At 42.7% G+C, this 27986-nt stretch overlaps 2 protein-coding genes across 6 annotated transcripts in view; one reads left to right on the top strand and one right to left on the bottom strand.

Annotated features, from left to right (window-relative positions):
* The window catches only part of LOC139371478 (UF2 component of NDC80 kinetochore complex), a 37249-nt gene extending 36501 nt beyond the window's left edge, over positions 1-748 (bottom strand). Inside the window, exon 1 of the mRNA XM_071111925.1 lies at positions 696-748. The gene's annotated coding sequence lies outside the window, so the exon portion shown is untranslated. The remainder of the gene's footprint in view (positions 1-695) is intronic.
* On the top strand, positions 1-27838 carry LOC139371480 (CCHC-type zinc finger nucleic acid binding protein-like). Of its 5 annotated transcripts, none has more exons than XM_071111929.1 (6): positions 1-362; positions 9734-9855; positions 10625-10690; positions 11287-11357; positions 25942-26069; positions 26537-27838. In XM_071111929.1, exons 2-6 carry the CDS (start codon positions 9753-9755, stop codon positions 26652-26654), a joined length of 486 nt encoding a protein of 161 aa, XP_070968030.1. In that variant the 5' UTR covers positions 1-362; positions 9734-9752; the 3' UTR covers positions 26655-27838. The 5 variants fall into 5 exon arrangements, with proteins under 5 accessions (XP_070968030.1, XP_070968028.1, XP_070968032.1 ...); XM_071111927.1 differs by having other exon boundaries at positions 271-362; positions 11258-11357; XM_071111928.1 differs by having other exon boundaries at positions 349-2593; positions 11258-11357.
* Positions 27839-27986: the final 148 nt, after the last annotated feature.

Consider the following 27986-nt stretch of genomic DNA (forward strand, 5'->3'; position numbering starts at 1 on the left):
AGACGCATGCCAGCTCCTGGAGTCTGGGTACATGTCCTGAGTCTACTCTTTCAGAGCACCTCTCATTTTCTCCTCACTCCATGGATTGTGTTTCATCCCTTTTCTTCGGTTCTCTTTTCTTTTTTACTGTAGATGGCGTGACGGTTTAACAAGGCTCCTTCCAACAGATACATGCAGTATAAACACAAAGGCTTAGTATGGGGAGCCGACTTAATGTAACGGTCTGTTTGAAAACCAGAGCAGAGCCGTGTGCAAAAGCAGCGCCCATGTGGAGGGGAGAAGGACAGGACCGAAGTAGCGGACCGTGTGCAAACCGCGTGTGGCGCAGAGGACAGACCGACAACAACCAGGCGCGGTCTGAGGTGAGTGGCTGTAATAAAGGACACAAATATAACCCGTGGAAGATATGTTTAAATACTTCACATGTGTCGTAAAGATTCGCAGTGTGTCTAAAGTACGACCGAAATGTTAATGAATGCAAGGCGAGCTGTTGTGGTTCCTTGGCTAGCTAGCTAACGTTCAATAAATTTTCTAACAACGCACTTTGGTCTACTGCGCGCGGGAAAGGTGCAGAGTTTAATTATTTATTTTTCCAGATCCAGACTTTGTCTCGAAAGAAATCAGCAAATATATTTAACTCACAATTTGAAATTATTTTATAAAACGCATATCGTCTTTGTTTTGGTGTTGTTTACCTAGTTAGCTAGCGTAGATAGATGCAGTGGTATCAAAGACAGTTTCTAAACACCATGTAACATCGCGAGACTTCCGGCAACGCTTGACAAGCAGGCCGGGATTTGTGAAGTCTTAACTAAGGAAGAATTGTTCACTTCTCAAAATGTCCACAAATATAAAGGCACAACCTAGATTCGAGCCAATGTCTTATGTAGTTGAACATGTTAAGACTCCAACCGCGTGAAAGTGACAAACTGACACGTTTTCATTTGAGGCAAAAACAACTTTATATAAGAGTGCCTTTGATTTACACTTTGCACATGCGTATGTTGGCGTTAGATGACCGATGACGTGTTCTGGGAATGAGCGGAGCTAGCCAATGTCGCAACAATAACAACAATACAGGGACATTCCTGTGAAAACAATGAAATAATATAACACAACCCCCCCGCCCCCCAAAAATAATAAATCAGGACATCATTAATATGTAACAAGGCAATGAGACCTTAACATACATTCAGAGACATGACTTATAATTTTTCAAACTTTTTCAGTTTCACAAGTTTGAGGGATTTATAAAATTGTAACAGTTCAATGAAAAAAAAACGACAAAATAACGAATTTTTCCACCCCATTTACATTTGTGAATAAAATATTTGGCCAAGAGAATAATAATGTTAATTGTTATGATCAGGATTTCAAGGATAAGCATAATGCCATTTAACATCATCAAAGATAAACATAGGTAATTCTGGAGATTTCATACACAGCCATTCATGAATTTCAATCCATAGTTCATACTAGAATGGCGGCATGAACACAAAAAAAAGCTCTATAGATTCTGAATCAGAGGAACAAAAAACACAAGGCATTTTGTCAAAATTGAATCTTTTGTGCAAGAAATCATTAACAGGGTAGATGGTAGAAAATATTTAAAAATGTGTTTCTTTAACTTTTGTGATAACTGGACAAGTAAGGTAAAAGGTAGTCTATTTTGACCATAGCATGGGTTGGTCCCTTCCATAGCATTATATTTCATTATAATCACCAAAAAGGACTTCATTAACTGCCAATCGTATCCACTTATTGTTGCTTTTTTTTAATCCAAAAGATTCAAGTCATTAATTTGTAAACTAGGAAAAGTGGGAACAACATAATATAACAAAGTGTTCTTAATAAATCCATGTAAAGGAAGTGGGATTGCTTTGCAAACCTTCATAGGTGGTGAGGGTAGGTAACAACATCTCCACCCCGCTGATCCTCAACACTGGGGCCCCACAAGGGTGCGTTCTGAGCCCTCTCCTGTACTCCCTGTTCACCCACGACTGAATGGCCACGCACGCCTCCAACTCAATCATCAAGTTTGCGGACGACACTACAGTGGTAGGCTTGATTACCAACAACGACGAGACGGCCTACAGGGAGGAGGTGAGGGCCCTCGGAGTGTGGTGTCAGGAAAATAACCTCACACTCAACGTCAACAAAACTAAGGAGATGATTGTGGACTTCAGGAAACAGCAGAGGGAACACCCCCCCTATCCACATCGATGGGACAGTAGTGGAGAGGGTAGTAAGTTTTAAGTTCCTCAGTGTACACATCACAGACAAACTGAATTGGTCCACCCACCCACACAACCTCAGGAGGCTGAAGAAATTCGGCTTGTCACCAAAAACACTCACAAACTTCTACAGATGCACAATCGAGAGCATCCTGTCGGGCTGTATCACCAACTGCTCCGCCCACAACCGTAAGGCTCTCCAGAGGGTAGTGAGGTCTGCACAGCGCATCACTGTGGGCAAACTACCTGCCTCCAGTACACCTACACCACCCGATGTCACAGGAAGGCCATAAAGATCATCAAGGACAACAACCACCCGAGCCACTGCCCGTTCACCCCGCTATCATCCAGAAGGCGAGGTCAGTACAGGTGCATCAAAGCTGGGACCGAGAGACTGAAAAACAGCTTCTATCTCAAGGCCATCAGACTGTTAAACAGCCACCACTAACATTGAGTTGCTGCTGCCAACACACTGACTCAACTCCAGCCACTTTAATAATGGGAATTGATGGAAATTGATGTAAAATATATCACTAGCCACTTTAAACAATGCTACTTAATATAATGTTTACATACCCTACATTATTCATCTCATATGTATATGTATATACTGTACTCTATCATCTACTGCATCTTTATGTAATACATGTATCACTAGCCACTTTAAACTATGCCACTTTGTTTACATACCCTACATTACTCATCTCATATGTATATACTGTACTCGATACCATCTACTGCATCTTGCCTATGCCGTTCTGTACCATCACTCATTCATATATCTTTATGTACATATTCTTTATCCCTTTACACTTGTGTGTATAAGGTAGTAGTTTTGGAATTGTTAGGTTAGATTACTCGTTGGTTATTACTGCATTGTCGGAACTAGAATCACAAGCATTTCGCTACACTCGCATTAACATCTGCTAACCATGTGTATGTGACAAATAAATTAGATTTGATTTGATATATTCTCTCTGAGTAATATTAACCTGAAATGTACCGATTAACTCATCAAACGGCAAAAACTCCCCAGTGTTGTCTACCAAATCACGTATAAAATAAATACTCTTGTCAAACCAAAGGCCTTTGAAAATGGATTTCCTATTAATTTTAAAACTTTATTATTCCTAATCAATGCCTTGTGTGTATGGGTGTGTGTGTGGGGGGGGGGGGGGATTGTGCTTGAAAATAATCTTCCAGAAAAATAACATTTGCCGGTGACACAATTTCACAGGTAATTTTAGGGTCAAAATCAAATTTAATTTGGAATTTAAGTCCACCAAGTTCATTGAACAGACTGTTGGGGATATGCTACCACATAGAGGTAGGATTAGACAGGCATCATTTCAACCATAATTCTAAAAGCTCCCACTAACGACTCAAAATCAATAGCCTGTAAACCTCCACGATCAAAGTCTTTCACTAATTGTGATTTCCGAATATAATGCGTTTTATTCCTCCAAACAAATCTAAATAACAGAATTTACATTTTTTTTAATGTTATTAGAAGAAAGAAAGAGGGACTGATTTGGGTAAATGCTTCTTGGTAGATTTGCAGTGGTCTGATACTCCTTCCATTTCAATATTGGAATACTGTTGTGAAGAAGTTTTAAAGCCGGATTTGGATACAAAAATATTTCCCAAGCTTTAAACATCCCAAGGAGCACTGTGCAAGCGATAATATTGAAATGGAAGGAGTATCAGACCACTGCAAATCTACCAAGACCTGGCCGTCCCTCTAAACTTTCAGCTCATACAAGGAGAAGACTGATCAGAGATGCAGCCAAGAGGCCCATGATCACTCTGGATGAACAGAGTGATCATGGGCAGAGATCTACAGCTGAGGTAGGAGACTCTGTCCATAGGACAACAATCAGTCGTATATTGCACACATCTGGCCTTTATGGAAGAGTGGCAAGAAGAAAGCCATTTCTTAAAGATATCCATAAAAAGTGTTGTTTAAAGTTTGCCACAAGCCACCTGGGAGACACACCAAACATGCGGAAGAAGGTGCTCTGGTCAGATGAAACCAAAATTGAACTTTTTGGCAACAATGCAAAACGTTATGTTTGGCGTAAAAGCAACACAGCTCATCACCCTGAACACACCATCCCCACTGTCAAACATGGTGGTGGCAGCATCATAGTTTGGGCCTGCTTTTCTTCAGCAGGGACAGGGAAGATGGTTAAAATTGATGGGAAGATGGATGGAGCCAAATACAGGACCATTCTGGAAGAAAACCTGATGGAGTCTGCAAAAGACCTGAGACTGGGACGGAGATTTGTCTTCCAACAGTGGTCTGATACTCCTTCCATTTCAATATTATCGCTTGCACAGTGCTCCTTGGGATGTTTAAAGCTTGGGAAATCTTTTTGTATCCAAATCCGGCTTTAAACTTCTTCACAACAGTATCTCGGACCTGCCTGGTGTGTTCCTTGTTCTTCATGATGCTCTCTGCGCTTTTAACGGACCTCTGAGACTATCACAGTGCAGGTGCATTTATACGGAGACTTGATTACACACAGGTGGATTGTATTTATCATCATTAGTCATTTAGGTCAACATTGGATCATTCAGAGATCCTCACTGAACTTCTGGAGAGAGTTTGCTGCACTGAAAGTAAAGGGGCTGAATAATTTTGCACGCCCAATTTTTCAGTTTTTGATTTGTTAAAAAAGTTTGAAATATCCAATAAATGTCGTTCCACTTCATGATTGTGTCCCACTTGTTGTTGATTCTTCACAAAAAAATACAGTTTTATATCTTTATGTTTGAAGCCTGAAATGTGGCAAAAGGTCGCAAAGTTCAAGGGGGCCGAATACTTTCGCAACCCACTGTAATCTGACTGAGCATACAAGTATCTAAGTATATGACTGAGCGGTGGTAGGCAGAAGCAGGCGCGTAAACATTCATTCAAACAGCACTTTCGTGCGTTTTGCCAGCAGCTCTTCGTTGTGCGTCAAGCATTGAGCTGTTTATGACTTCAAGCCTATCAACTCTTGAGATGAGTCTGGTGTAACCGAAGTGAAATGGCTAGCTAGTTAGCGCGTGCTAACTAGAGGGACGGAAGCTATACTGTTACACTGGCAATACTAAAGTACCTATAATAACGTCCAATAGTCAAAGGTTAATGAAATACAAATGGTATAGAGGGAAATAGTCCTACAATTCCTATAATAACTACAAGCTAAAACTTCTTACCTGGGAATATTGAAGACTCATGTGAAAAGGAACCACCAGCTTTCATATGTTCTCATGTTCTGAGCAAGGAACTGAAACATTAGCTTTCTTACATGGCACATATTGCACTTTCACTTTCTTCTCCAACACTTTGTTTTTGCATTATTTAAACCAAATTGAACATGTTTCATTATTTACTTGAGGCTAAATTGATTTTATTGATGTATTATATTAAGTTAAAATAAGTGTTCATTCAGTATTGTTGTAATTGTCATTATTAAAAATAAAATAAATTGGCCGATTTAATCGGTATCAGCTTCTTTGGTCCTCCAATAATCGGTATCAGCGTTGAAAAATCATAATCGGTCGACCTCTAATTCAGATGATTAACAATAACCGCCAGGTAGGCGTGAGCCATTCCTCACAATCGAAATGTTCAGTCAGAGGTGACTTGTTTTCCGAAACAAACGTGGCAATCTCTGCTTGAAGCTCATAAAAGCGACCCAACACCATCTGTGGATTCATCAAGCTGCAGTGCGTAATGTCCATTTGCAGTGATACGCTCTGATGTCTGGCGCGTTGTCCTCCGACATGTCCTGGATTCTCCTCCTCATGGGGATAAGGGTATGATGGTTTTAAGTTTGTTGGTGGCTGACTCTCCCAAGATTTCAGTGCACATATCAATCGCAGCAGGGAGTATGAGATCCTCTGAGCTGGTGTGGGCTTTTTTGCACTTAACAATGCGCTGGGCCACAAGGTATGATGCGCAAAGTGCCTTTTCTTGTACCGTGCAGTCGTTATTCTATGAATCTTGTACGGCCTGTAGATATTGACATTTTATTTTAAAGTCAACTGTCTTATCTCTGTGGCTTGGATGCTTGGTGTCCAGATGCCTCTTCCTTTTGGAGGGTTTCATGCTCTCATTGGCTAACAGCTCATTCCATAGGATGCACAGCGGTCTACACTCACCCTGCCTGTCTTCTAAATATGTAGAACCATATTTGATGAAGTTGGGGTGGTATTTTCTCTTCTTGACAGGGACCGGGTTGTCTGCCTTGTTGACATTGGAAGCAGCAGTAGATAAAGAGAAAGCTGCACCTTTTAAAAACTGCGAGAACGTTATTGTATTGGTCAGTGAGTATGTGCCAACCCTCAAACTGAAACATCACTGCAGACGCTCTGCACGTGTAAAGTCAGCAACAATTAGCGGTGCAACGGTATCCTTGCAAAATATAAGTTTAGGTGCAGCTGTTACCTTTCAAAATAATATAATCATTTTTTATATATTCCCGCGCCTTAAAATCCTCCCGCGACCCCCAAGTTGAGAATCATTGGCCTAGTATGATTGGGGATTTACAGTGCATTCGGAAAGTATTCAGACTCCTTGAATTCTTCCACATTTTGTTCCGTTACAGCCTTATTTAAAAAATGTCTAATCTACACACAATACTCCATAATGACAAAGCAAAAACATGTTTTTAGACATGTTTGCTAATTTCGGAAATATTACATTTACATAAGTATTCAGACCCTTTACTCGGTACTTTGTTGAAGCACCTTTGGCAGCGATAACAGCCTTGAGTCTTCTTGGGTATGACACTACAAGCTTGGCACACCTGTATTTGGGGAGTTTCTCCCATTCTTCTCTGCAGATCCTCTCAAGCTCTGTCAGGTTGGATGGGGAGCGTTGCTGCACAGCTATTTTCAGGTCTCTCCAGAGTTATGATTTTTCAACACCGACAACGGTTATTGGAGGACCAAAAAAAGCCAATACCGATTAATCGGACGATTTTATTTTATTTTTTATTTATTTATGTATATATATATATATATATATATATATATACAGTGCCTTGCGAAAGTATTCGGCCCCCTTGAACTTTGCGACCTTTTGCCACATTTCAGGCTTCAAACATAAAGATATAAAACTATTTTTTTGTGAAGAATCAACAACAAGTGGGACACAATCATGAAGTGGAACAACATTTATTGGATATTTCAAACTTTTTTAACAAATCAAAAACTGAAAAATTGTGCGTGCAAAATTATTCAGCCCCTTTACTTTCAGTGCAGCAAACTCTCTCCAGAAGTTCAGTGAGGATCTCTGAATGATCCAATGTTGACCTAAATGACTAATGATGATAAATACAATCCACCTGTGTGTAATCAAGTCTCCGTATAAATGCACCTGCACTGTGATAGTCTCAGAGGTCCGTTAAAAGCGCAGAGAGCATCATGAAGAACAAGGAACACACCAGGCAGGTCCGAGATACTGTTGTGAAGAAGTTTAAAGCCGGATTTGGATACAAAAAGATTTCCCAAGCTTTAAACACCCCAAGGAGCACTGTGCAAGCGATATTATTGAAATTGAAGGAGTATCAGACCACTGCAAATCTACCAAGACCTGGCCGTCCCTCTAAACTTTCAGCTCATACAAGGAGAAGACTGATCAGAGATGCAGCCAAGAGGCCCATGATCACTCTGAATGAACTGCAGAGATCTACAGCTAAGGTGGGAGACTCTGTCCATAGGACAACAATCAGTCGTATATTGCACAAATCTGGCCTTTATGGACGAGTGGCAAGAAGAAAACCATTTCTTAAAGATATCCATAAAAAGTGTTGTTTAAAGTTTGCCACAAGCCACCTGGGAGACACACCAAACATGTGGAAGAAGGTGCTCTGGTCAGATGAAACCAAAATTGAACTTTTTGGCAACAATGCAAAATGTTATGTTTTGCGTAAAAGCAACACAGCTGAACACACCATCCCCACTGTCAAACATGGTGGTGGCAGCATCATGGTTTGGGCCTGCTTTTCTTCAGCAGGGACAGGGAAGATGGTTAAAATTGATGGGAAGATGGATGGAGCCAAATACAGGACCATTCTGGAAGAAAACCTGATGGAGTCTGCAAAAGACCTGAGATTGGGACGAAGATTTGTCTTCCAACAAGACAATGATCCAAAACATAAAGCAAAATCTACAATGGAATGGTTCAAAAATAAACAGATCCAGGTGTTAGAATTGCCAAGTCAAAGTCCAGACCTGAATCCAATCGAGAATCTGTGGAAAGAACTGAAAACTGCTGTTCACAAATGCTCTCCATCCAACCTCACTGAGCTCGAGCTGTTTTGCAAGGAGGAATGGGAAAAAATGTCAGTCTCTCAATGTGCAAAACTGATAGAGACATACCCCAAGCGACTTACAGCTGTAATCGCAGCAAAAGGTGGCGCTACAAAGTATTAACTTAAGGGGGCTGAATAATTTTGCACACCCAATTTTTCAGTTTTTGATTTGTTAAAAAAGTTTGAAATATCCAATAAATGTCGTTCCACTTCATGATTGTGTCCCACTTGTTGTTGATTCTTCACAAAAAATACAGTTTTATATCTTTATGCTTGAAGCCTGAAATGTGTCAAAAGGTCGCAAAGTTCAAGGGGGCCGAATACTTTCGCAAGGCACTGTATGTATGTATATATATATATATATATATATATATATATATATATATATATATATATATATATATATTTATTTTTTTTACATATAATGACAATTACAACAATACTGAATAAACACTTATTTTAACTTAAAATAATGCAGAAATAAAATCAATTTGTAAAAAAATAAATAATGAAACATGTTCAATTTGGTTTAAATAATGCAAAAACACAGTGTTGGAGAAGAAAGTAAAAGTTAAATATGTGCTATGTAAAAAAGCTAACGTTTAAGTTCCTTGCTCAGAACATGAGAACATGAAAGCTGGTGGTTCCTTTTAACATGAGTCTTCAATATTCCCAGGTTTGTTTGTTTTCATTTTGATTTGGATAGAATTTTGATTAACCACATGACTATGATTTTGAGATATAAAGACGTTCTAATAAATTAAACCGTTTCATGAAAACCATAACTGGCAGGCAGATCGGTAGAAATGGTACGATAAATTGTCATTCCACATGAGAAAGGTTGACGACCCCTAGAGTAATGGCAGAATCAGCGAAAGCCAGCAGGAGCGGGAGGAGAATGGTTGGGTCAGGTTAAGGGTTTTCTCTTCTCCTTATCTAGATCTCTGGCACCCTCTTGATGCATCAAACCTTAAGCTTAAAGCATCAGACCAGCTCAATGCACATAGTTGATTTTATTCAAACACCGGGTGTGTCTATATATGAAAAAATTACATGTTGAAATATTTAGAGAATTCAATTGGTCGAAGAACAGATGACTTTCGGTCTACCAAGATTTTGTTTAAATCGGGGACAGCCCTAGACTGTCTGGTTGTATTAGGGCTGACTGTATGTGTCTGTCTCTCTCCTCAGGTTGTAGGAACTAGTGGAGATGAGTAGTAATGAGTGTTTTGGATGCGGACGTACCGGCCACTGGATCAAGAACTGTCCGAATGCCGGGCGGGGACGAGGCAAGGGCCGCGGGAGGGGGAAAGGTAAGGTACTGACTACATTACAGGGTGGTGATCAGTAGACGGGGAACGGAACTGACTGCATTACAGGGTGGTGACTACATTATAGGGTAGTGATCAATAGACTGGGAAAGGTACTGACTACATTACAGGGTAGTGATCAATAGACTGGGAAAGGTACTGACTACATTACAGGGTGGTGATCAATAGATGGGGAAAGGTAAGGTACTGACTACATTACAGGGTAGTGATCAATAGACGGGGAAAGGTACTGACTACATTACAAGGTATTGATCAATAGACGGGGAAAGGTAAGGTACTGACTACATTACAGGGTAGTGATCAATAGATGGGGAAAGGTACTGACTACATTACAGGGTATTGATCAATAGACGGGGAAAGGTAAGGTACTGACTACATTACAGGGTAGTGATCAATAGATGGGAAAGGTAAGGTACTGACTACATTACAGGGTGGTGATCAATAGACAGGGAAAGGTAAGGTACTGACTACAAGACAAAGTTTCGTAAAAATGCTTTTGAAACTGTAAAATAACGTTCAGGTAGTATTCAACCTTCCTATGTAACTCAGTTTCAAAAACAATTATCCTGTTTGGTGTTCCAGTGCATGGCCTGTGTGCTAACTTGGCCCTGGGCAGCACTGAGCCTGTGTGCTAACTTGGCCCTGGGCAGCACTGAGCCTGTGTGCTAACTTCTAAGTCAATTCCCATTGTCACATGTCTAGCAAAGCAATGATGTGATTTTCCAATAATAATGTTCTTCCTGTTCCTCAGATCTGTTCTGCTATCGCTGTGGCGAGCCTGGTCACGTCGCCAGAGACTGTGAGAGGACTGAGGATGGTGAGGACGTCTCCAGCTTAGAAAAATGTTGACCACATTTGTGTGTACATGCTATAACTGTTCTGTGTTTCTGCAGCATGCTATAACTGCTCTGTGTTTCTGCAGCATGCTATAACTGCTCTGTGTTTCTGCAGCATGCTATAACTGCTCTGTGTTTCTGCAGCATGCTATAACTGCTCTGTGTTTCTGCAGCATGCTATAACTGCTCTGTGTTTCTGCAGCATGCTATAACTGTTCTGTGTTTCTGCAGCATGCTATAACTGCTCTGTGTTTCTGCAGCATGCTATAACTGTTCTGTGTTTCTGCAGCATGCTATAACTGCTCTGTGTTTCTGCAGCATGCTATAACTGTTCTGTGTTTCTGCAGCATGCTATAACTGTTTTGTGTTTCTGCAGCATGCTATAACTGTTCTGTGTTTCTGCAGCATGCTATAACTGCTCTGTGTTTATGCAGCATGCTGTAACTGCTCTGTGTTTCTGCAGCATGCTATAACTGTTCTGTGTTTCTGCAGCATGCTATAACTGTTCTGTGTTTCTGCAGCATGCTATAACTGCTCTGTTTCTGCAGCATGCTATAACTGTTCTGTGTTTCTGCAGCGTGCTATAACTGTGGTCGTGGAGGACACATCTCCAGAGACTGTAAGGAGCCCAAGAAGGAGAGGGAACAGGTGCGTTATAACTGTCATGGCTTGGGTGTTATAATATTATTATGTAATATTATTATGCAGGCCGGTGTGTTCATGGTAATCATGTTATTATTAGGTCCCTATAAAATCTCTCTTTTTTTTTTTGTCTGATTATGTTATTTTTGTGGGGGAATGGTGTAGTTCCCTTTAATACAAGTGTTCACCAGCCAGAGACTGTTGTTTGGTTAGCAGTGTTTCTGTAGTACAGCCACCTAGCGCTGTTTGGTTAGCAGTGTTTCTGTAGTACAGCCACCTAGCGCTGTTGTTTGATTAGCAGTGTTTCTGTAGTACAGCCACCTAGCACTGTTGTTGTTTGGTTAGCAGTGTTTATGTTGTACAGCCACCTAGCACTGCTGTTGTTTGATTAGCAGTGTTTCTGTAGTACAGCCACCAAGCACTGTTGTTTGGTTAGCAGTGTTTCTGTAGTACAGCCACCTAGCACTGTTGTTTGATTAGCAGTGTTTCTGTAGTACAGCCACCTAGCACTGTTGTTGTTTGGTTAGCAGTGTTTCTGTTGTACAGCCACCTAGCACTGCTGTTGTTTGATTAGCAGTGTTTCTGTAGTACAGCCACCAAGCATTGTTGTTTGGTTAGCAGTGTTTCTGTAGTACAGCCACCAAGCACTGTTGTTTGGTTAGCAGTGTTTCTGTAGTGCTTCTGTGATTGTGCAGAGTTTTCAAAACAAATGACCACTGGATTGATGCAAATCATTTCTATCATTCTGCCAGGTAGGCATAAGCTACTTTGTAGTTAACATTTAATAGAGGAGGTTTTTGGGAGTCTTTCCCTCTACCAGAAGACCGTTATCATTAGCATTATCTCTAACAGCTGCACAGAGTGTAGACCAGACATACAGAGCAGCACAACACACAGACGGGGGCGTTCCTGTTGTGACAGCCCTGAATTTTTCTGAACCGTCTCCGTGCTTCTCCTTCCAATAGGGTGCTTTCCCTCTAATTCCCAATTAAATAGCCAGCATCCACTGAGCAAAAGTGGGGTTGTGATGGAGAAGTGAATGAGGATGTGTTCAACCCTCAGTTCCAAAGCTTCTCTATTCCGTTTGTTTTGTTGCCGTTAAACGTGTGTTTGGTAGCCTAATAGAGTTTACCCAGGATCAGACTACCTTTCTCAGTTGGTGGATTGGATTGTCTGACTGACCGACTGACTACAACCTTTTTGTATACGGTATTTCATTTGTTTTGATGTATACTGTGATGATTTATGTAGTTAGTTGTAGTTGAGGACTTAGTAAGAGTTGATACGCTTTAAAGTTCTGTGGTAAAATAATTGTTATATTGATTGTATGATTAAAACTGGGTTTACGCTACACTTGAATGAACGGACAAACATTGCGTCACGGTAGTTCCCTGAACTCCTTTACCGGACTGGACTCTTTTTAGGCCCGAGGTACAGAACATTTCTGGAGGAATCAGAACTCATTGTGTTATATTATTATGTGTGTGTTTAATCATTTATGTTGGTAATACAACCCCCGCAAAAGAATACAGTTGTTTTTGAAGTTCTTTCCAATGTTTTAAGGGTTTATGAAAAGTTTATTTCCATCCTGACTTTTACATAAGTCCTTTGTATTGGTGTAGACTTGACGGACCAGATGGGACTCATTCCCTCCCAAACCAAAAGGAGAAACCAATGTTTTCTCTGGTAGGCACAACCTACCTGGCACCCCTATAAATAATAACCTTAAGTCAAAACCGTTACACTGTGCTCTTTCAGAAAGTTGCACTGATCCAATCACTGATCCATTTTGTTAGTATCTTATGATTAACTTGGGCAAATTAATGCATTTCATAATTTTCACTATGAAAATGTATGCACTCACTACTGTAAGTCGCTATGGATAAGAGTGTCTGCTAAATGACAATAATACAGTAAGCTTTCATGAATTTGTTCTGTATTTGGGGACTGTGAAAAGACCCCCGGTGGCATGTCTGGTGGGGTAAGTGTGTGTGTCAGAGCTGTGTGTAAGTCGACTATGTAAAAAATGTTGAGATTTTTAACACCATCTTATTTTTTTTATTCAACCTTTATTTAACTAGGCAAGTCAGTTAAGAACAAATTCTTATTTACAATGACGGCCTGGGATAAAAAATGTAAATGTTTTTAAATGAACACGTTTATTTTAACTTAATATAATACATAAATACAATCTATTTAGTCTCAAATAAACAATGAAACATGTTAAATTTGGTTTAAATAATGCAAAAACACGGTGTTGGAGAAGAAAGTAAACCATGTGAAAAGCTAACATTTCAGTTCCTTGCTCAGAACATGAGAACATATGACAGCTGGTGGTTCCTTTTTAACAGGAGTCTTCAGGGATTTGTGATGGCCTCTCCAATACCTTGACTCTATTGTCCTTAAGCCATTTTGCCACAACTTTGGAAGTATGCTTGGGTCATTGTCCATTTGGAAGACCCATTTGTGACCAAGCTTCAACTTCTTGAGTGATGTCTTGAGATGTTGCTTCAATATATCCATGTAATTTTCCATCCTCATGATGCCATCTAGTTTGTGAAGTGCACCAATCCCTCCTGCGGCAAAGCACCCCCACAACATGATGCTGCCACCCCTGTGCTTCACGGTTGGGATGGTGTTCTTCGGCTTGGAAGCCTCCCCCTTTTTCCTCCAAACATAACGATGGTCATTATGGCCAAAATGACCATCGTATTTTTGTTTCATCAGACCAGAGGACATTTCATCAAAAAGTACAATCTTTGTCCCCATGTGCAGTTGCAAACCGTAGTCTGTGTCTTTTTTATGGCGGTTTTGGAGCAGTGGCTTCTTCCTTGCTGAGCAGCCTTTCAGGTTATGTCGATATAGGACTCGTTTTACTGTGGATATAGATAATTTTGTTCCTGTTTCCTCCAGCATCTTCACAAGGTCCTTTGCTGTTGTTCTGGGATTGATTTGCACTTTTCGCACCAAAGTACGTTCATCTCTAGGAGACAGAACGCATCTCCTTCCTGAGCGGTATGATGGCTGCGTGGTCCCAAAGTGTTTATTCTTGCGTACTACTGTTTGTTCAGATGAACGTGGTACCTTCAGGCATTTGGAAATTGCTCCCAAGGATGAACCAGACTTGTGGAGGTCTACAATTTTTTTTTCTGAGGTCTTGAATGATTTCTTTTGATTTTCCCATGATGTCAAGCAAAGAGGCACTGAGTTTGAAGGTAGGCCTTGAAATACATCCACAGGTACACCTCAAATGGACTCAAATTATGTCAATTAACCTATCAGAAGCTTCTAAAGCCATGACATAATTTTCTGGAATTTACCAAGCTCTTTAAAGGCACAGTCAACTGAGTGTATGTTAACTTCTGACCCACTGGAATTGTGATACAGTGAAAAAGGACTTGTGTCATGCACAAAGTAGATGTCCTAACTGACTTGCCAAAACTGTAGTTTCTTAACAAGAAATGTGTGGAGTGGTTGAAAAACGAGTTTTAATGACTCCAACCTAAGTGTATGTAAACTTCTGACTTCAACTGTATACACAGCAACACCTCCCCCATAAGCATGTCTGTCTCTTCTATAGATGTTTTATCCTTGTATTGTTACTGTTGTATCATCACATGAATTATCTAAGTGAGCCTCAGAAATGGCTAATATATGAATGTTGTCTAATTTTTTGCAAGTTATTGATTTCATTAACCTTATTTCTAAGGCTACATATTTTAATAAGGAATTTTCAGCCCTCTCCCTGGTAGCTTATCAGAGATAAGAATATGGAAAAGAGAAAATAAAGCAAGAGAAAAAATATACATTCAGCAGTCATTAATCAGTTGGTGTGTGTGTGTGCTGCGGGGTTGAAGCTACGAAGCCATAGGCTTGGCTCTCTCATCCCTTCCAGGAGGGAGGGTGGACAATGAGCCTGTCATAGCAGATGTAAGCAATGTCCCGAAGCGCTTTGTCAGCTTTCAGGGCTGGGATAAGTTCTTTCCTCTTTTGGGGCACAGCTTCAGGATAGCCCTCGTTGAGGAAGATATACGTTCCTCTCAAGATCTTGGCTCTTTCAAGAACCGCTACCTTGTCCTTGAACCTCAGGAACTTGACCACTATCGGCCTTGGTCTGTCACCGGGGCCGGTGGTGAGTTTTCCAGTCCTGTGGGGCGCGATCCACCTCAATCTTCTTGTGATTCATCTTCAATTTCTCAGAGATCATTTCCCTCACTTTGTCCTCAGACTCCGTCCAAGTCTCATTTGGAGATTCTGCAATTCCGTCCACAACCATGTTGTTCCGCCTTGGTGGTCCCTTGAGATAATCTGATTTCTCCATCATTGTTATCATGGATTCACATACACACCTGTTCCTCAGGTCCTGAACCTCTCTGGTCAGGTCGTCCATTATTTTATTAGTTGAATCCACCAGTATTTGGACATAACACTTTAAAATATTTTCTTGTTGTAACAACTGATTTTAGAACTCTATTTACTTTTAAAAGATCCTTCACCTGTGGTTTAGAAACACCTATCACTGGTACTCCCGCCAGCTTTGGTCTTTGTCATGGTAGCAATGTAGGTTATACTGTTACTCCTCTCAGTTCCAGACAGGACAGGTTATACTGTTACTCCTCTCAGTTCCAGACAGGACAGGTTATACTGTTACTCCTCTCAGTTCCAGACAGGTTATACTGTTACTCCTCTCAGTTCCAGACAGGACAGGTTATACTGTTACTCCTCTCAGTTCCAGACAGGACAGGTTATACTGTTACTCCTCTCAGTTCCAGACAGGTTATACTGTTACTCCTCTCAGTTCCAGACAGGACAGGTTATACTGTTACTCCTCTCAGTTCCAGACAGGACAGGTTATACTGTTACTCCTCTCAGTTCCAGACAGGTTATACTGTTACTCCTCTCAGTTCCAGACAGGACAGGTTATACTGTTACTCCTCTCAGTTCCAGACGGGACAGGTTATACTGTTACTCCTCTCAGTTCCAGACAGGTTATACTGTTACTCCTCTCAGTTCCAGACAGGTTATACTGTTAATCCTCTCAGTTCCAGACAGGACAGGTTATACTGTTACTCCTATCAGTTCCAGGCAGGACAGGTTATACTGTTCCTCCTCTCAGTTCCAAACAGGTTATACTGTTACTCCTCTCAGTTCCAGACAGGACAGGTTATACTGTTACTCCTCTCAGTTCCAGACAGGACAGGTTATACTGTTACTCCTCTCAGTTCCAGACAGGACAGGTTATACTGTTACTCCTCTCAGTTCCAGACAGGACAGGTTATACTGTTACTCCTCTCAGTTCCAGACAGTTCAGGTTATACTGTTACTCCCCTCAGTTCCAGACAGGTTATACTGTTACTCCTCTCAATTCCAGACAGGACAGGTTAACCTGTTACTCCTCTCAGTTCCAGACAGGTTATACTGTTACTCCTATCAGTTCCAGGCAGGACATGTTATACTGTTACTCCACTCAATTCCAGACAAGACAGGTTATACTGTTACTCCTCTCAATTCCAGACAGGACAGGTTAACCTGTTACTCCTCTCAGTTCCAGACAGGTTATACTGTTACTCCTATCAGTTCCAGGCAGGACAGGTCATACTGTTACTCCTCTCACTTCCAGACAGGTTATACTGTTACCCCTCTCAGTTCCAGACAGGACAGGTTATACTGTTACTCCTCTCAGTTCCAGACAGGACAGGTTATACTGTTACTCCTCTCAGTTCCAGACAGGTTATACTGTTACTCCTCTCAGTTCCAGACAGGACAGGTTAACCTGTTACTCCTCTCAGTTCCAGACAGGTTATACTGTTACTCCTCTCAGTTCCAGACAGGTTATACTGTTAATCCTCTCAGTTCCAGACAGGACAGGTTATACTGTTACTCCTCTCAGTTCCAGACAGGTTATACTGTTACTCCTATCAGTTCCAGGCAGGACAGGTCATACTGTTACTCCTCTCAGTTCCAGACAGGTTATACTGTTACCCCTCTCAGTTCCAGACAGGACAGGTTATACTGTTACTCCTCTCAGTTCCAGACAGGACATGTTATACTGTTACTCCTCTCAGTTCCAGACAGGTTATACTGTTACTCCTCTCAGTTCCAGACAGGACAGGTTAACCTGTTACTCCTCTCAGTTCCAGACAGGTTATACTGTTACTCCTCTCAGTTCCAGACAGGTTATACTGTTAATCCTCTCAGTTCCAGACAGGACAGGTTATACTGTTACTCCTCTCAGTTCCAGACAGGTTATACTGTTACTCCTCTCAGTTCCAGGCAGGACAGGTCATACTGTTACTCCTCTCAGTTCCAGACAGGTTATACTGTTACCCCTCTCAGTTCCAGACAGGACAGGTTAACCTGTTACTCCTCTCAGTTCCAGACAGGTTATACTGTTACTCCTATCAGTTCCAGGCAGGACAGGTCATACTGTTACTCCTCTCACTTCCAGACAGGTTATACTGTTACCCCTCTCAGTTCCAGACAGGACAGGTTATACTGTTACTCCTCTCAGTTCCAGACAGGACAGGTTATACTGTTACTCCTCTCAGTTCCAGACAGGTTATACTGTTACTCCTCTCAGTTCCAGACAGGACAGGTTAACCTGTTACTCCTCTCAGTTCCAGACAGGTTATACTGTTACTCCTCTCAGTTCCAGACAGGTTATACTGTTAATCCTCTCAGTTCCAGACAGGACAGGTTATACTGTTACTCCTCTCAGTTCCAGACAGGTTATACTGTTACTCCTCTCAGTTCCAGACAGGACAGGTTAACCTGTTACTCCTCTCAGTTCCAGACAGGTTATACTGTTACTCCTATCAGTTCCAGGCAGGACAGGTCATACTGTTACTCCTCTCAGTTACAGACAGGTTATACTGTTACCCCTCTCAGTTCCAGACAGGACAGGTTATACTGTTACTCCTCTCAGTTCCAGACAGGACAGGTTATACTGTTACTCCTCTCAGTTCCAAACAGGTTATACTGTTCCTCCTCTCAGTTCCAAACAGGTTATACTGTTACTCCTCTCAGTTCCAGACAGGACAAGTTATACTGTTACTCCTCTCAGTTCCAGACAGGACAGGTTATACTGTTACTCCTCTCAGTTCCAGACAGGACAGGTTATACTGTTACTCCTCTCAGTTCCAGACAGGACAGGTTATACTGTTACTCCTCTCAGTTCCAGACAGTTCAGGTTATACTGTTACTCCCCTCAGTTCCAGACAGGACATGTTATACTGTTACTCCTCTCAATTCCAGACAAGACAGGTTATACTGTTACTCCTCTCAGTTCCAGACAGGTTATACTGTTACTCCTCTCAGTTCCAGACAGGACAGGTTAACCTGTTACTCCTCTCAGTTCCAGACAGGTTATACTGTTACTCCTATCATTTCCAGGCAGGACAGGTCATACTGTTACTCCTCTCACTTCCAGACAGGTTATACTGTTACCCCTCTCAGTTCCAGACAGGACAAGTTATACTGTTACTCCTCTCAGTTCCAGACAGGACAGGTTATACTGTTACTCCCCTCAGTTCAAGACAGGACATGTTATACTGTTACTCCTCTCAATTCCAGACAAGACAGGTTATACTGTTACTCCTCTCAGTTCCAGACAGGTTATACTGTTACTCCTCTCAGTTCCAGACAGGACAGGTTAACCTGTTACTCCTCTCAGTTCCAGACAGGTTATACTGTTACTCCTATCAGTTCCAGGCAGGACAGGTCATACTGTTACTCCTCTCACTTCCAGACAGGTTATACTGTTACCCCTCTCAGTTCCAGACAGGACAGGTTATACTGTTACTCCTCTCAGTTCCAGACAGGACAGGTTATACTGTTACTCCTCTCAGTTCCAGACAGGACAGGTTATACTGTTACTCCTCTCAGTTCCAGACAGGACAGGTTATACTGTTACTCCTCTCAGTTTCAGACAGGACAGGTTATACTGTTACTCCTCTCAGTTCCAGACAGGACAGGTTATACTGTTACTCCTCTCAGTTCCAGACAGTTCAGGTTATACTGTTACTCCCCTCAGTTCCAGACAGGACATGTTATACTGTTACTCCTCTCAATTCCAGACAAGACAGGTTATACTGTTACTCCTCTCAGTTCCAGACAGGTTATACTGTTACTCCTCTCAGTTCCAGACAGGACAGGTTAACCTGTTACTCCTCTCAGTTCCAGACAGGTTATACTGTTACTCCTATCAGTTCCAGGCAGGACAGGTCATACTGTTACTCCTCTCACTTCCAGACAGGTTATACTGTTACCCCTCTCAGTTCCAGACAGGACAGGTTATACTGTTACTCCTCTCAGTTCCAGACAGGACAGGTTATACTGTTTCTCCCCTCAGTTCCAGACAGGACATGTTATACTGTTACTCCTCTCAATTCCAGACAAGACAGGTTATACTGTTACTCCTCTCAGTTCCAGACAGGTTATACTGTTACTCCTCTCAGTTCCAGACAGGACAGGTTAACCTGTTACTCCTCTCAGTTCCAGACAGGTTATACTGTTACTCCTATCAGTTCCAGGCAGGACAGGTTATACTGTTACTCCTCTCACTTCCAGACAGGTTATACTGTTACCCCTCTCAGTTCCAGACAGGACAGGTTATACTGTTACTCCTCTCAGTTCCAGACAGGACAGATTATACTGTTCCTCCTCTCAGTTACAAACAGGTTATACTGTTACTCCTCTCAGTTCCAGACAGGACAGGTTATACTGTTACTCCTCTCAGTTCCAGACAGGACAGGTTATACTGTTACTCCTCTCAGTTCCAGACAGGACAGGTTATACTGTTACTCCCCTCAGTTCCAGACAGGACATGTTATACTGTTACTCCTCTCAGTTCCAGACAGGACAGGTTATACTGTTACTCCTCTCAGTTCCAGACAGGTTATACTGTTACTCCTATCAGTTCCAGACATGACAGGTCATACTGTTACTCCTCTCAGTTCCAGACAGGTTATACTGTTACTCCTCTCAGTTCGACAGGACAGGTTATACTGTTACTCCTCTCAGTTCCAGACAGGACAGGTTATACTGTTACTCCCCTCAGTTCCAGACAGGACAGGTTATACTGTTACTCCCCTCAGTTCCAGACAGGACAGGTTATACTGTTACTCCCCTCAGTTCCAGACAGGACAGGTTATACTGTTACTCCTCTCAGTTCCAGACAGGACAGGTTATACTGTTACTCCTCTCAGTTCCAGACAGGACAGGTTATACTGTTACCCCTCTCAGTTCCAGACAGGTTATACTGTTACTCCTATCAGTTCCAGACAGGACAGGTCATACTGTTACTCCTCTCAGTTCCAGACAGGGCAGGTTATACTGTTACTCCTATCAGTTCCAGACAGGACAGGTCATACTGTTACTCCTCTCAGTTCCAGACAGGACAGGTTATACTGTTACCCCTCTCAGTTCCAGACAGGTTATACTGTTACTCCTCTCAGTTCCAGACAGGACATTTTATACTGTTACTCCTCTCAGTTTCAGACAGGACAGGTTATACTGTTACTCCTCTCAGTTCCAGACAGGACAGGTTATACTGTTACTCCTATCAGTTCCAGACAGGACAGGTTATACTGTTACTCCTCTCAGTTTCAGACAGGACAGGTTATACTGTTACTCCTCTCAGTTCCAGACAGGACAGGTTATATTGTTACTCCTCTCAGTTCCCGACAGGACAGGTTATACTGTTCCTCCTCTCAGTTCCAAACAGGACAGGTTATACTGTTACTCCTCTCAGTTCCAGACAGGACAGGTTATACTGTTACTCCCCTCAGTTCCAGACAGGACAGGTTATACTGTTACTCCCCTCAGTTCCAGACAGGACATGTTATACTGTTACTCCTCTCAGTTCCAGACAGGACAGGTTATAATGTTACTCCTCTCAGTTCCAGACAGGTTATACTGTTACTCCTATCAGTTCCAGACAGGACAGGTCATACTGTTACTCCTCTCAGTTCCAGACAGGTTATACTGTTACTCCTCTCAGTTCGACAGGACAGGTTATACTGTTACTCCTCTCAGTTCCAGACAGGACAGGTTATACTGTTACTCCCCTCAGTTCCAGACAGGACAGGTTATACTGTTACTCCCCTCAGTTCCAGACAGGACAGGTTATACTGTTACTCCCCTCAGTTCCAGACAGGACAGGTTATACTGTTACTCCTCTCAGTTCCAGACAGGACTTGTTATACTGTTACTCCTCTCAGTTCCAGACAGGACAGGTTATACTGTTACTCCTCTCAGTTCCAGACAGGACAGGTTATACTGTTACTCCTCTCAGTTCCAGACAGGACAGGTTATACTGTTACTCCTCTCAGTTCCAGACAGGACAGGTTATACTGTTACTCCTCTCAGTTCCAGACAGGACAGGTTATATTGTTACTCCTCTCAGTTCCAGACAGGACAGGTCATACTGTTACTCCTCTCAGTTCCAGACAGGACAGGTTATACTGTTACTCTTATCAGTTCCAGACAGGACAGGTTATACTGTTACTCCTATCAGTTCCATACAAGACAGCTATACTGTTACTCCTCTCAGTTCCAGACAGGACAGGTTATACTGTTACTCCTCTCAGTTCCAGACAGGACAGGTTATACTGTTACTCCTCTCAGTTCCAGACAGGACAGGTTATACTGTTACTCCTCTCAGTTCCAGACAGGACGGGTTATACTGTTACTCCTATCAGTTCCAGACAGGACGGGTTATACTGTTACTCCTCTCAGTTCCAGACAGGACAGGTTATACTGTTACTCCTCTCAGTTCCAGACAGGACAGGTTATACTGTTACTCCTCTCCTCTCAGTTCCAGACAGGACAGGTTATACTGTTACTCCTCTCAATTCTAGACAGGTTATACTGTTACTCCTCTCAGTTCCAGACAGGACAGGTCATACTGTTACTCCTCTCAGTTCCAGACAGGTTATACTGTTACCCCTCTCAGTTCCAGACAGGATAGGTTATACTGTTACTCCTCTCAGTTCCAGACAGGACAGGTTATACTGTTACCCCTCTCAGTTCCAGACAGGACAGGTTATACTGTTACTCCTCTCAGTTCCAGACAGGACAGGTTATACTGTTACTCCTCTCAGTTCCAGACAGGACAGTTTATACTGTTACTCCTCTCAGTTCCAGACAGGACAGGTTATACTGTTACTCCTCTCAGTCCCAGACAGGTTATACTGTTACTCCTCTCAGTTCCAGACAGGTTATACTGTTACTCCTCTCAGTTCCAGACAGGACAGGTTAAACTGTTACTCCTCTCAGTTCCAGACAGGTTATACTGTTACTCCTCTCAGTTCGACAGGACAGGTTATACTGTTACTCCTCTCAGTTCCAGACAGGACAGGTTATACTGTTACTCCCCTCAGTTCCAGACAGGACAGGTTATACTGTTACTCCCCTCAGTTCCAGACAGGACAGGTTATACTGTTACTCCCCTCAGTTCCAGACAGGACAGGTTATACTGTTACTCCTCTCAGTTCCAGACAGGACATGTTATACTGTTACTCCTCTCAGTTCCAGACAGGACAGGTTATACTGTTACTCCTCTCAGTTCCAGACAGGACAGGTTATACTGTTACTCCTCTCAGTTCCAGACAGGACAGGTTATACTGTTACTCCTCTCAGTTCCAGACAGGACAGGTTATACTGTTACTCCTCTCAGTTCCAGACAGGACAGGTTATATTGTTACTCCTCTCAGTTCCAGACAGGACAGGTCATACTGTTACTCCTCTCAGTTCCAGACAGGACAGGTTATACTGTTACTCTTATCAGTTCCAGACAGGACAGGTTATACTGTTACTCCTATCAGTTCCATACAAGACAGCTATACTGTTACTCCTCTCAGTTCCAGACAGGACAGGTTATACTGTTACTCCTCTCAGTTCCAGACAGGACAGGTTATACTGTTACTCCTCTCAGTTCCAGACAGGACAGGTTATACTGTTACTCCTCTCAGTTCCAGACAGGACGGGTTATACTGTTACTCCTATCAGTTCCAGACAGGACGGGTTATACTGTTACTCCTCTCAGTTCCAGACAGGACAGGTTATACTGTTACTCCTCTCAGTTCCAGACAGGACAGGTTATACTGTTACTCCTCTCCTCTCAGTTCCAGACAGGACAGGTTATACTGTTACTCCTCTCAATTCTAGACAGGTTATACTGTTACTCCTCTCAGTTCCAGACAGGACAGGTCATACTGTTACTCCTCTCAGTTCCAGACAGGTTATACTGTTACCCCTCTCAGTTCCAGACAGGACAGGTTATACTGTTACTCCTCTCAGTTCCAGACAGGACAGGTTATACTGTTACCCCTCTCAGTTCCAGACAGGACAGGTTATACTGTTACTCCTCTCAGTTCCAGACAGGACAGGTTATACTGTTACTCCTCTCAGTTCCAGACAGGACAGTTTATACTGTTACTCCTCTCAGTTCCAGACAGGACAGGTTATACTGTTACTCCTCTCAGTCCCAGACAGGTTATACTGTTACTCCTCTCAGTTCCAGACAGGTTATACTGTTACTCCTCTCAGTTCCAGACAGGACAGGTTAAACTGTTACTCCTCTCAGTTCCAGACAGGTTATACTGTTACTCCTCTCAGTTCGACAGGACAGGTTATACTGTTACTCCTCTCAGTTCCAGACAGGACAGGTTATACTGTTACTCCCCTCAGTTCCAGACAGGACAGGTTATACTGTTACTCCCCTCAGTTCCAGACAGGACAGGTTATACTGTTACTCCCCTCAGTTCCAGACAGGACAGGTTATACTGTTACTCCTCTCAGTTCCAGACAGGACATGTTATACTGTTACTCCTCTCAGTTCCAGACAGGACAGGTTATACTGTTACTCCTCTCAGTTCCAGACAGGACAGGTTATACTGTTACTCCTCTCAGTTCCAGACAGGACAGGTTATACTGTTACTCCTCTCAGTTCCAGACAGGACAGGTTATACTGTTACTCCTCTCAGTTCCAGACAGGACAGGTTATATTGTTACTCCTCTCAGTTCCAGACAGGACAGGTCATACTGTTACTCCTCTCAGTTCCAGACAGGACAGGTTATACTGTTACTCTTATCAGTTCCAGACAGGACAGGTTATACTGTTACTCCTATCAGTTCCATACAAGACAGCTATACTGTTACTCCTCTCAGTTCCAGACAGGACAGGTTATACTGTTACTCCTCTCAGTTCCAGACAGGACAGGTTATACTGTTACTCCTCTCAGTTCCAGACAGGACAGGTTATACTGTTACTCCTCTCAGTTCCAGACAGGACGGGTTATACTGTTACTCCTATCAGTTCCAGACAGGACGGGTTATACTGTTACTCCTCTCAGTTCCAGACAGGACAGGTTATACTGTTACTCCTCTCAGTTCCAGACAGGACAGGTTATACTGTTACTCCTCTCCTCTCAGTTCCAGACAGGACAGGTTATACTGTTACTCCTCTCAATTCTAGACAGGTTATACTGTTACTCCTCTCAGTTCCAGACAGGACAGGTCATACTGTTACTCCTCTCAGTTCCAGACAGGTTATACTGTTACCCCTCTCAGTTCCAGACAGGACAGGTTATACTGTTACTCCTCTCAGTTCCAGACAGGACAGGTTATACTGTTACCCCTCTCAGTTCCAGACAGGACAGGTTATACTGTTACTCCTCTCAGTTCCAGACAGGACAGGTTATACTGTTACTCCTCTCAGTTCCAGACAGGACAGTTTATACTGTTACTCCTCTCAGTTCCAGACAGGACAGGTTATACTGTTACTCCTCTCAGTCCCAGACAGGTTATACTGTTACTCCTCTCAGTTCCAGACAGGTTATACTGTTACTCCTCTCAGTTCCAGACAGGACAGGTTAAACTGTTACTCCTCTCAGTTCCAGACAGGTTACACTGTTACTCCTCTCAGTTCCAGACAGGTTATACTGTTACCCCTCTCAGTTCCAGACAGGACAGGTTATACTGTTACTCCTATCAGTCCCAGACAGGACAGGTTATGCTGTTACTCCTCTCAGTCCCAGACAGGACAGGTTATACTGTTATTCCCCTCAGTTCCAGACAAGACAGGTTATACTGTTCCTCCTCTCAGTTCCAGACAGGACAGGTTATACTGTTACTCCTCTCAGTCCCAGACAGGACAGGTTATACTGTTACTCCTCTCAGTTCCAGACAAGACAGGTTATACTGTTCCTCCTCTCAGTTCCAGACAGGGCAGGTCGCAGGGAAGATTGAACAGCAGGGCTCTAGACAGCCACATGCCCGGGAGAGTCCGCTGTCCCAGCCGTAATGGATAACCGCGTTGCAGGCTGCTTTCAAGCCCTCAAGAAAACCCTGCTAGCTAGCTGCCTATCTGCTCTGCCAAACATCTCCTCAGACCGGTACTTGGTTGGCAGGATGACTGGACATATAGTAGTGGTCCCAGCAACTAATGCTGACTGCGTCTGGATTCCGTCCATATTTTCCACAATGCAGATTTTATAGGCCCCTAATATAATGCAGGTGTGTTATCACTGTGGCAAGGCCGGTGATTATATTCTTAATTGTTATGTTATATTATAATGTTATATTGCAGGTCTGTTATAACTGTGGCAAGGCCGGCCATGTGGCCCGGGACTGTGACCATGCCAACGAGCAGAAGTGCTACTCCTGTGGAGGCTTCGGACACATCCAGAAGGGCTGTGACAAGGTCAAGTGTTACAGGTGAGTTAACGAAGATGTGTCCTAGTAATGGGGGGCATCCAGAAGGGCTGTGACAAGGTCAAGTGTTACAGGTGAGTTAACGAAGATGTGTCCTAGTAATGGGGGGCATCCAGAAGGGCTGTGACAAGGTCAAGTGTTACAGGTGAGTTAACGAAGATGCACACCATTACTAGGACACATCCAGAAGACCTGTGAGCACATATATATATTTTTTACAAGGTATACTGGCCAGTGTATTGTTAGTGTGTGTGTGTGTGTGTGTGTGTGCTGACCAGCAGGTAGGACTAATGTGTCAGGTACAAATCAGTTGGAAAGGTGATGTTTAGGCCTGATACCAAAAGATGAGACATTATAGCATTCTTGTTTAAATATCAGGACATAAAACGTTGTCCCGAATAACAAATTAATGAAAACACTCTCCCTTCTCTTACCTAAACCTCATCTCTCTCCTCTCTGTCTCCCACCAGGTGTGGTGAGATCGGCCATGTTGCCGTCCAGTGCAGCAAGGCCAGCGAAGTCAACTGCTACAACTGCGGAAAGTCTGGTCACCTGGCTAAAGAATGCACCATCGAGGCCACGGCCTAGCACTCTGCTGCCTTCCTATGCCCCTCCCTTTTCACATGGATGGTTGTATTATTTTGTCTGAATCGTCCCCTCTGGCCCACGGCAGGCTACGGAGGATAGTCCCACACCAGTTCGCTGGAAAAGCAGGACAGGGGGTGAAACATCCACTTTCTGCATTTAATCAAACATGTTTGTTTAGTTTGGTAGAGGTTAATGTATAATGCTTGTTAAAGAACCCCCTTTCCATGCCACTGGTGACCTGGGATGAATGATGAGTGGATGCCCTCCCTACCAGGTCTGGGAAACCAGCACTTAGTGAGAGTGAGTGGGTAGGAAGTCTGAGCTTCCCATAAAGATTGACTTTGTTTTAGTTTTCTTGAACAAAACGGAGTCTACCTGCAATAGAGTGACTGACGTGCGACAGCAGCCCCGGCCAGCAGTCATTATGTTTACGGTTCAGTCCGACGGCAGCATGTAGGCAGGCAGACAGACAGATAGACGGCAGCATGCAGACAGGGAGATAACATGCCCCAACACTGTATGAATACTGTGAGAGAAATGACAACATTATGTTATAATACTTTTATTGCATCAAATGGCTGTTTTATGCAACAGAATAGAGGGTTCTTATAACTCTTGTGTCTGTGTGAACTGAAAGTGGGCCTCTGGGAGATTTAACACTGACAGGAGATTTCCGATGTCTTTTGGGTGATATAACCTAAAGAGACCGCATTCCATAGCATGACTTAATGTTTCTGTTCTTTCTGGTACCAGGGAGAGATGACCCCAGGGCCAGACCCTGGTCTCTACTGTTTTTACAGCAGATACTTGTTATTCACAGCAGACAGTATCGTTCATACTAATCTTAACCTTGTGACCCAATCCATACATTTGTTGTTGGTCATGTAGACTGAAAGGGGTGTGTCTTGGCTGTAAAAGACCTTTGTACTTTTGTGTCGGGGCTCTCAACGAATCATCTGGGGGTGATTCGTCGACCAGCCATCGTTATCGTAGAGCACTCAATCGATTCACTTTATATTTGTGTGTTGTATTGACCTGCTCCCTTATTAATAAGTGAATAAAGATTTAGTTTAAGTATAACTCTGACTTGTGATAAGTTTCCCTCATTTGATTGTAAAGAAATTAACCAACACAATAGACAGTCAGAGCAAATTCATCAAATAAATGATTATCAATTCATAAAAGGTGCATTTCTTTGAACAGTGTCAGTTGCTGAATGTCCAGATCAATGTAGAAAGAGTTTTGATCCCATGATTGGAGCAAGGTGATGTATCATAACCATGGGGAAAGATGAAACTTCAACAAGGAATGAGTAGGAAAGAACATCTAAAT

The sequence above is a fragment of the Oncorhynchus clarkii genome, chromosome 17, assembly GCF_045791955.1.
Source record: "Oncorhynchus clarkii lewisi isolate Uvic-CL-2024 chromosome 17, UVic_Ocla_1.0, whole genome shotgun sequence".
In the NCBI taxonomy this organism is placed as follows: domain Eukaryota; kingdom Metazoa; phylum Chordata; class Actinopteri; order Salmoniformes; family Salmonidae; genus Oncorhynchus; species Oncorhynchus clarkii.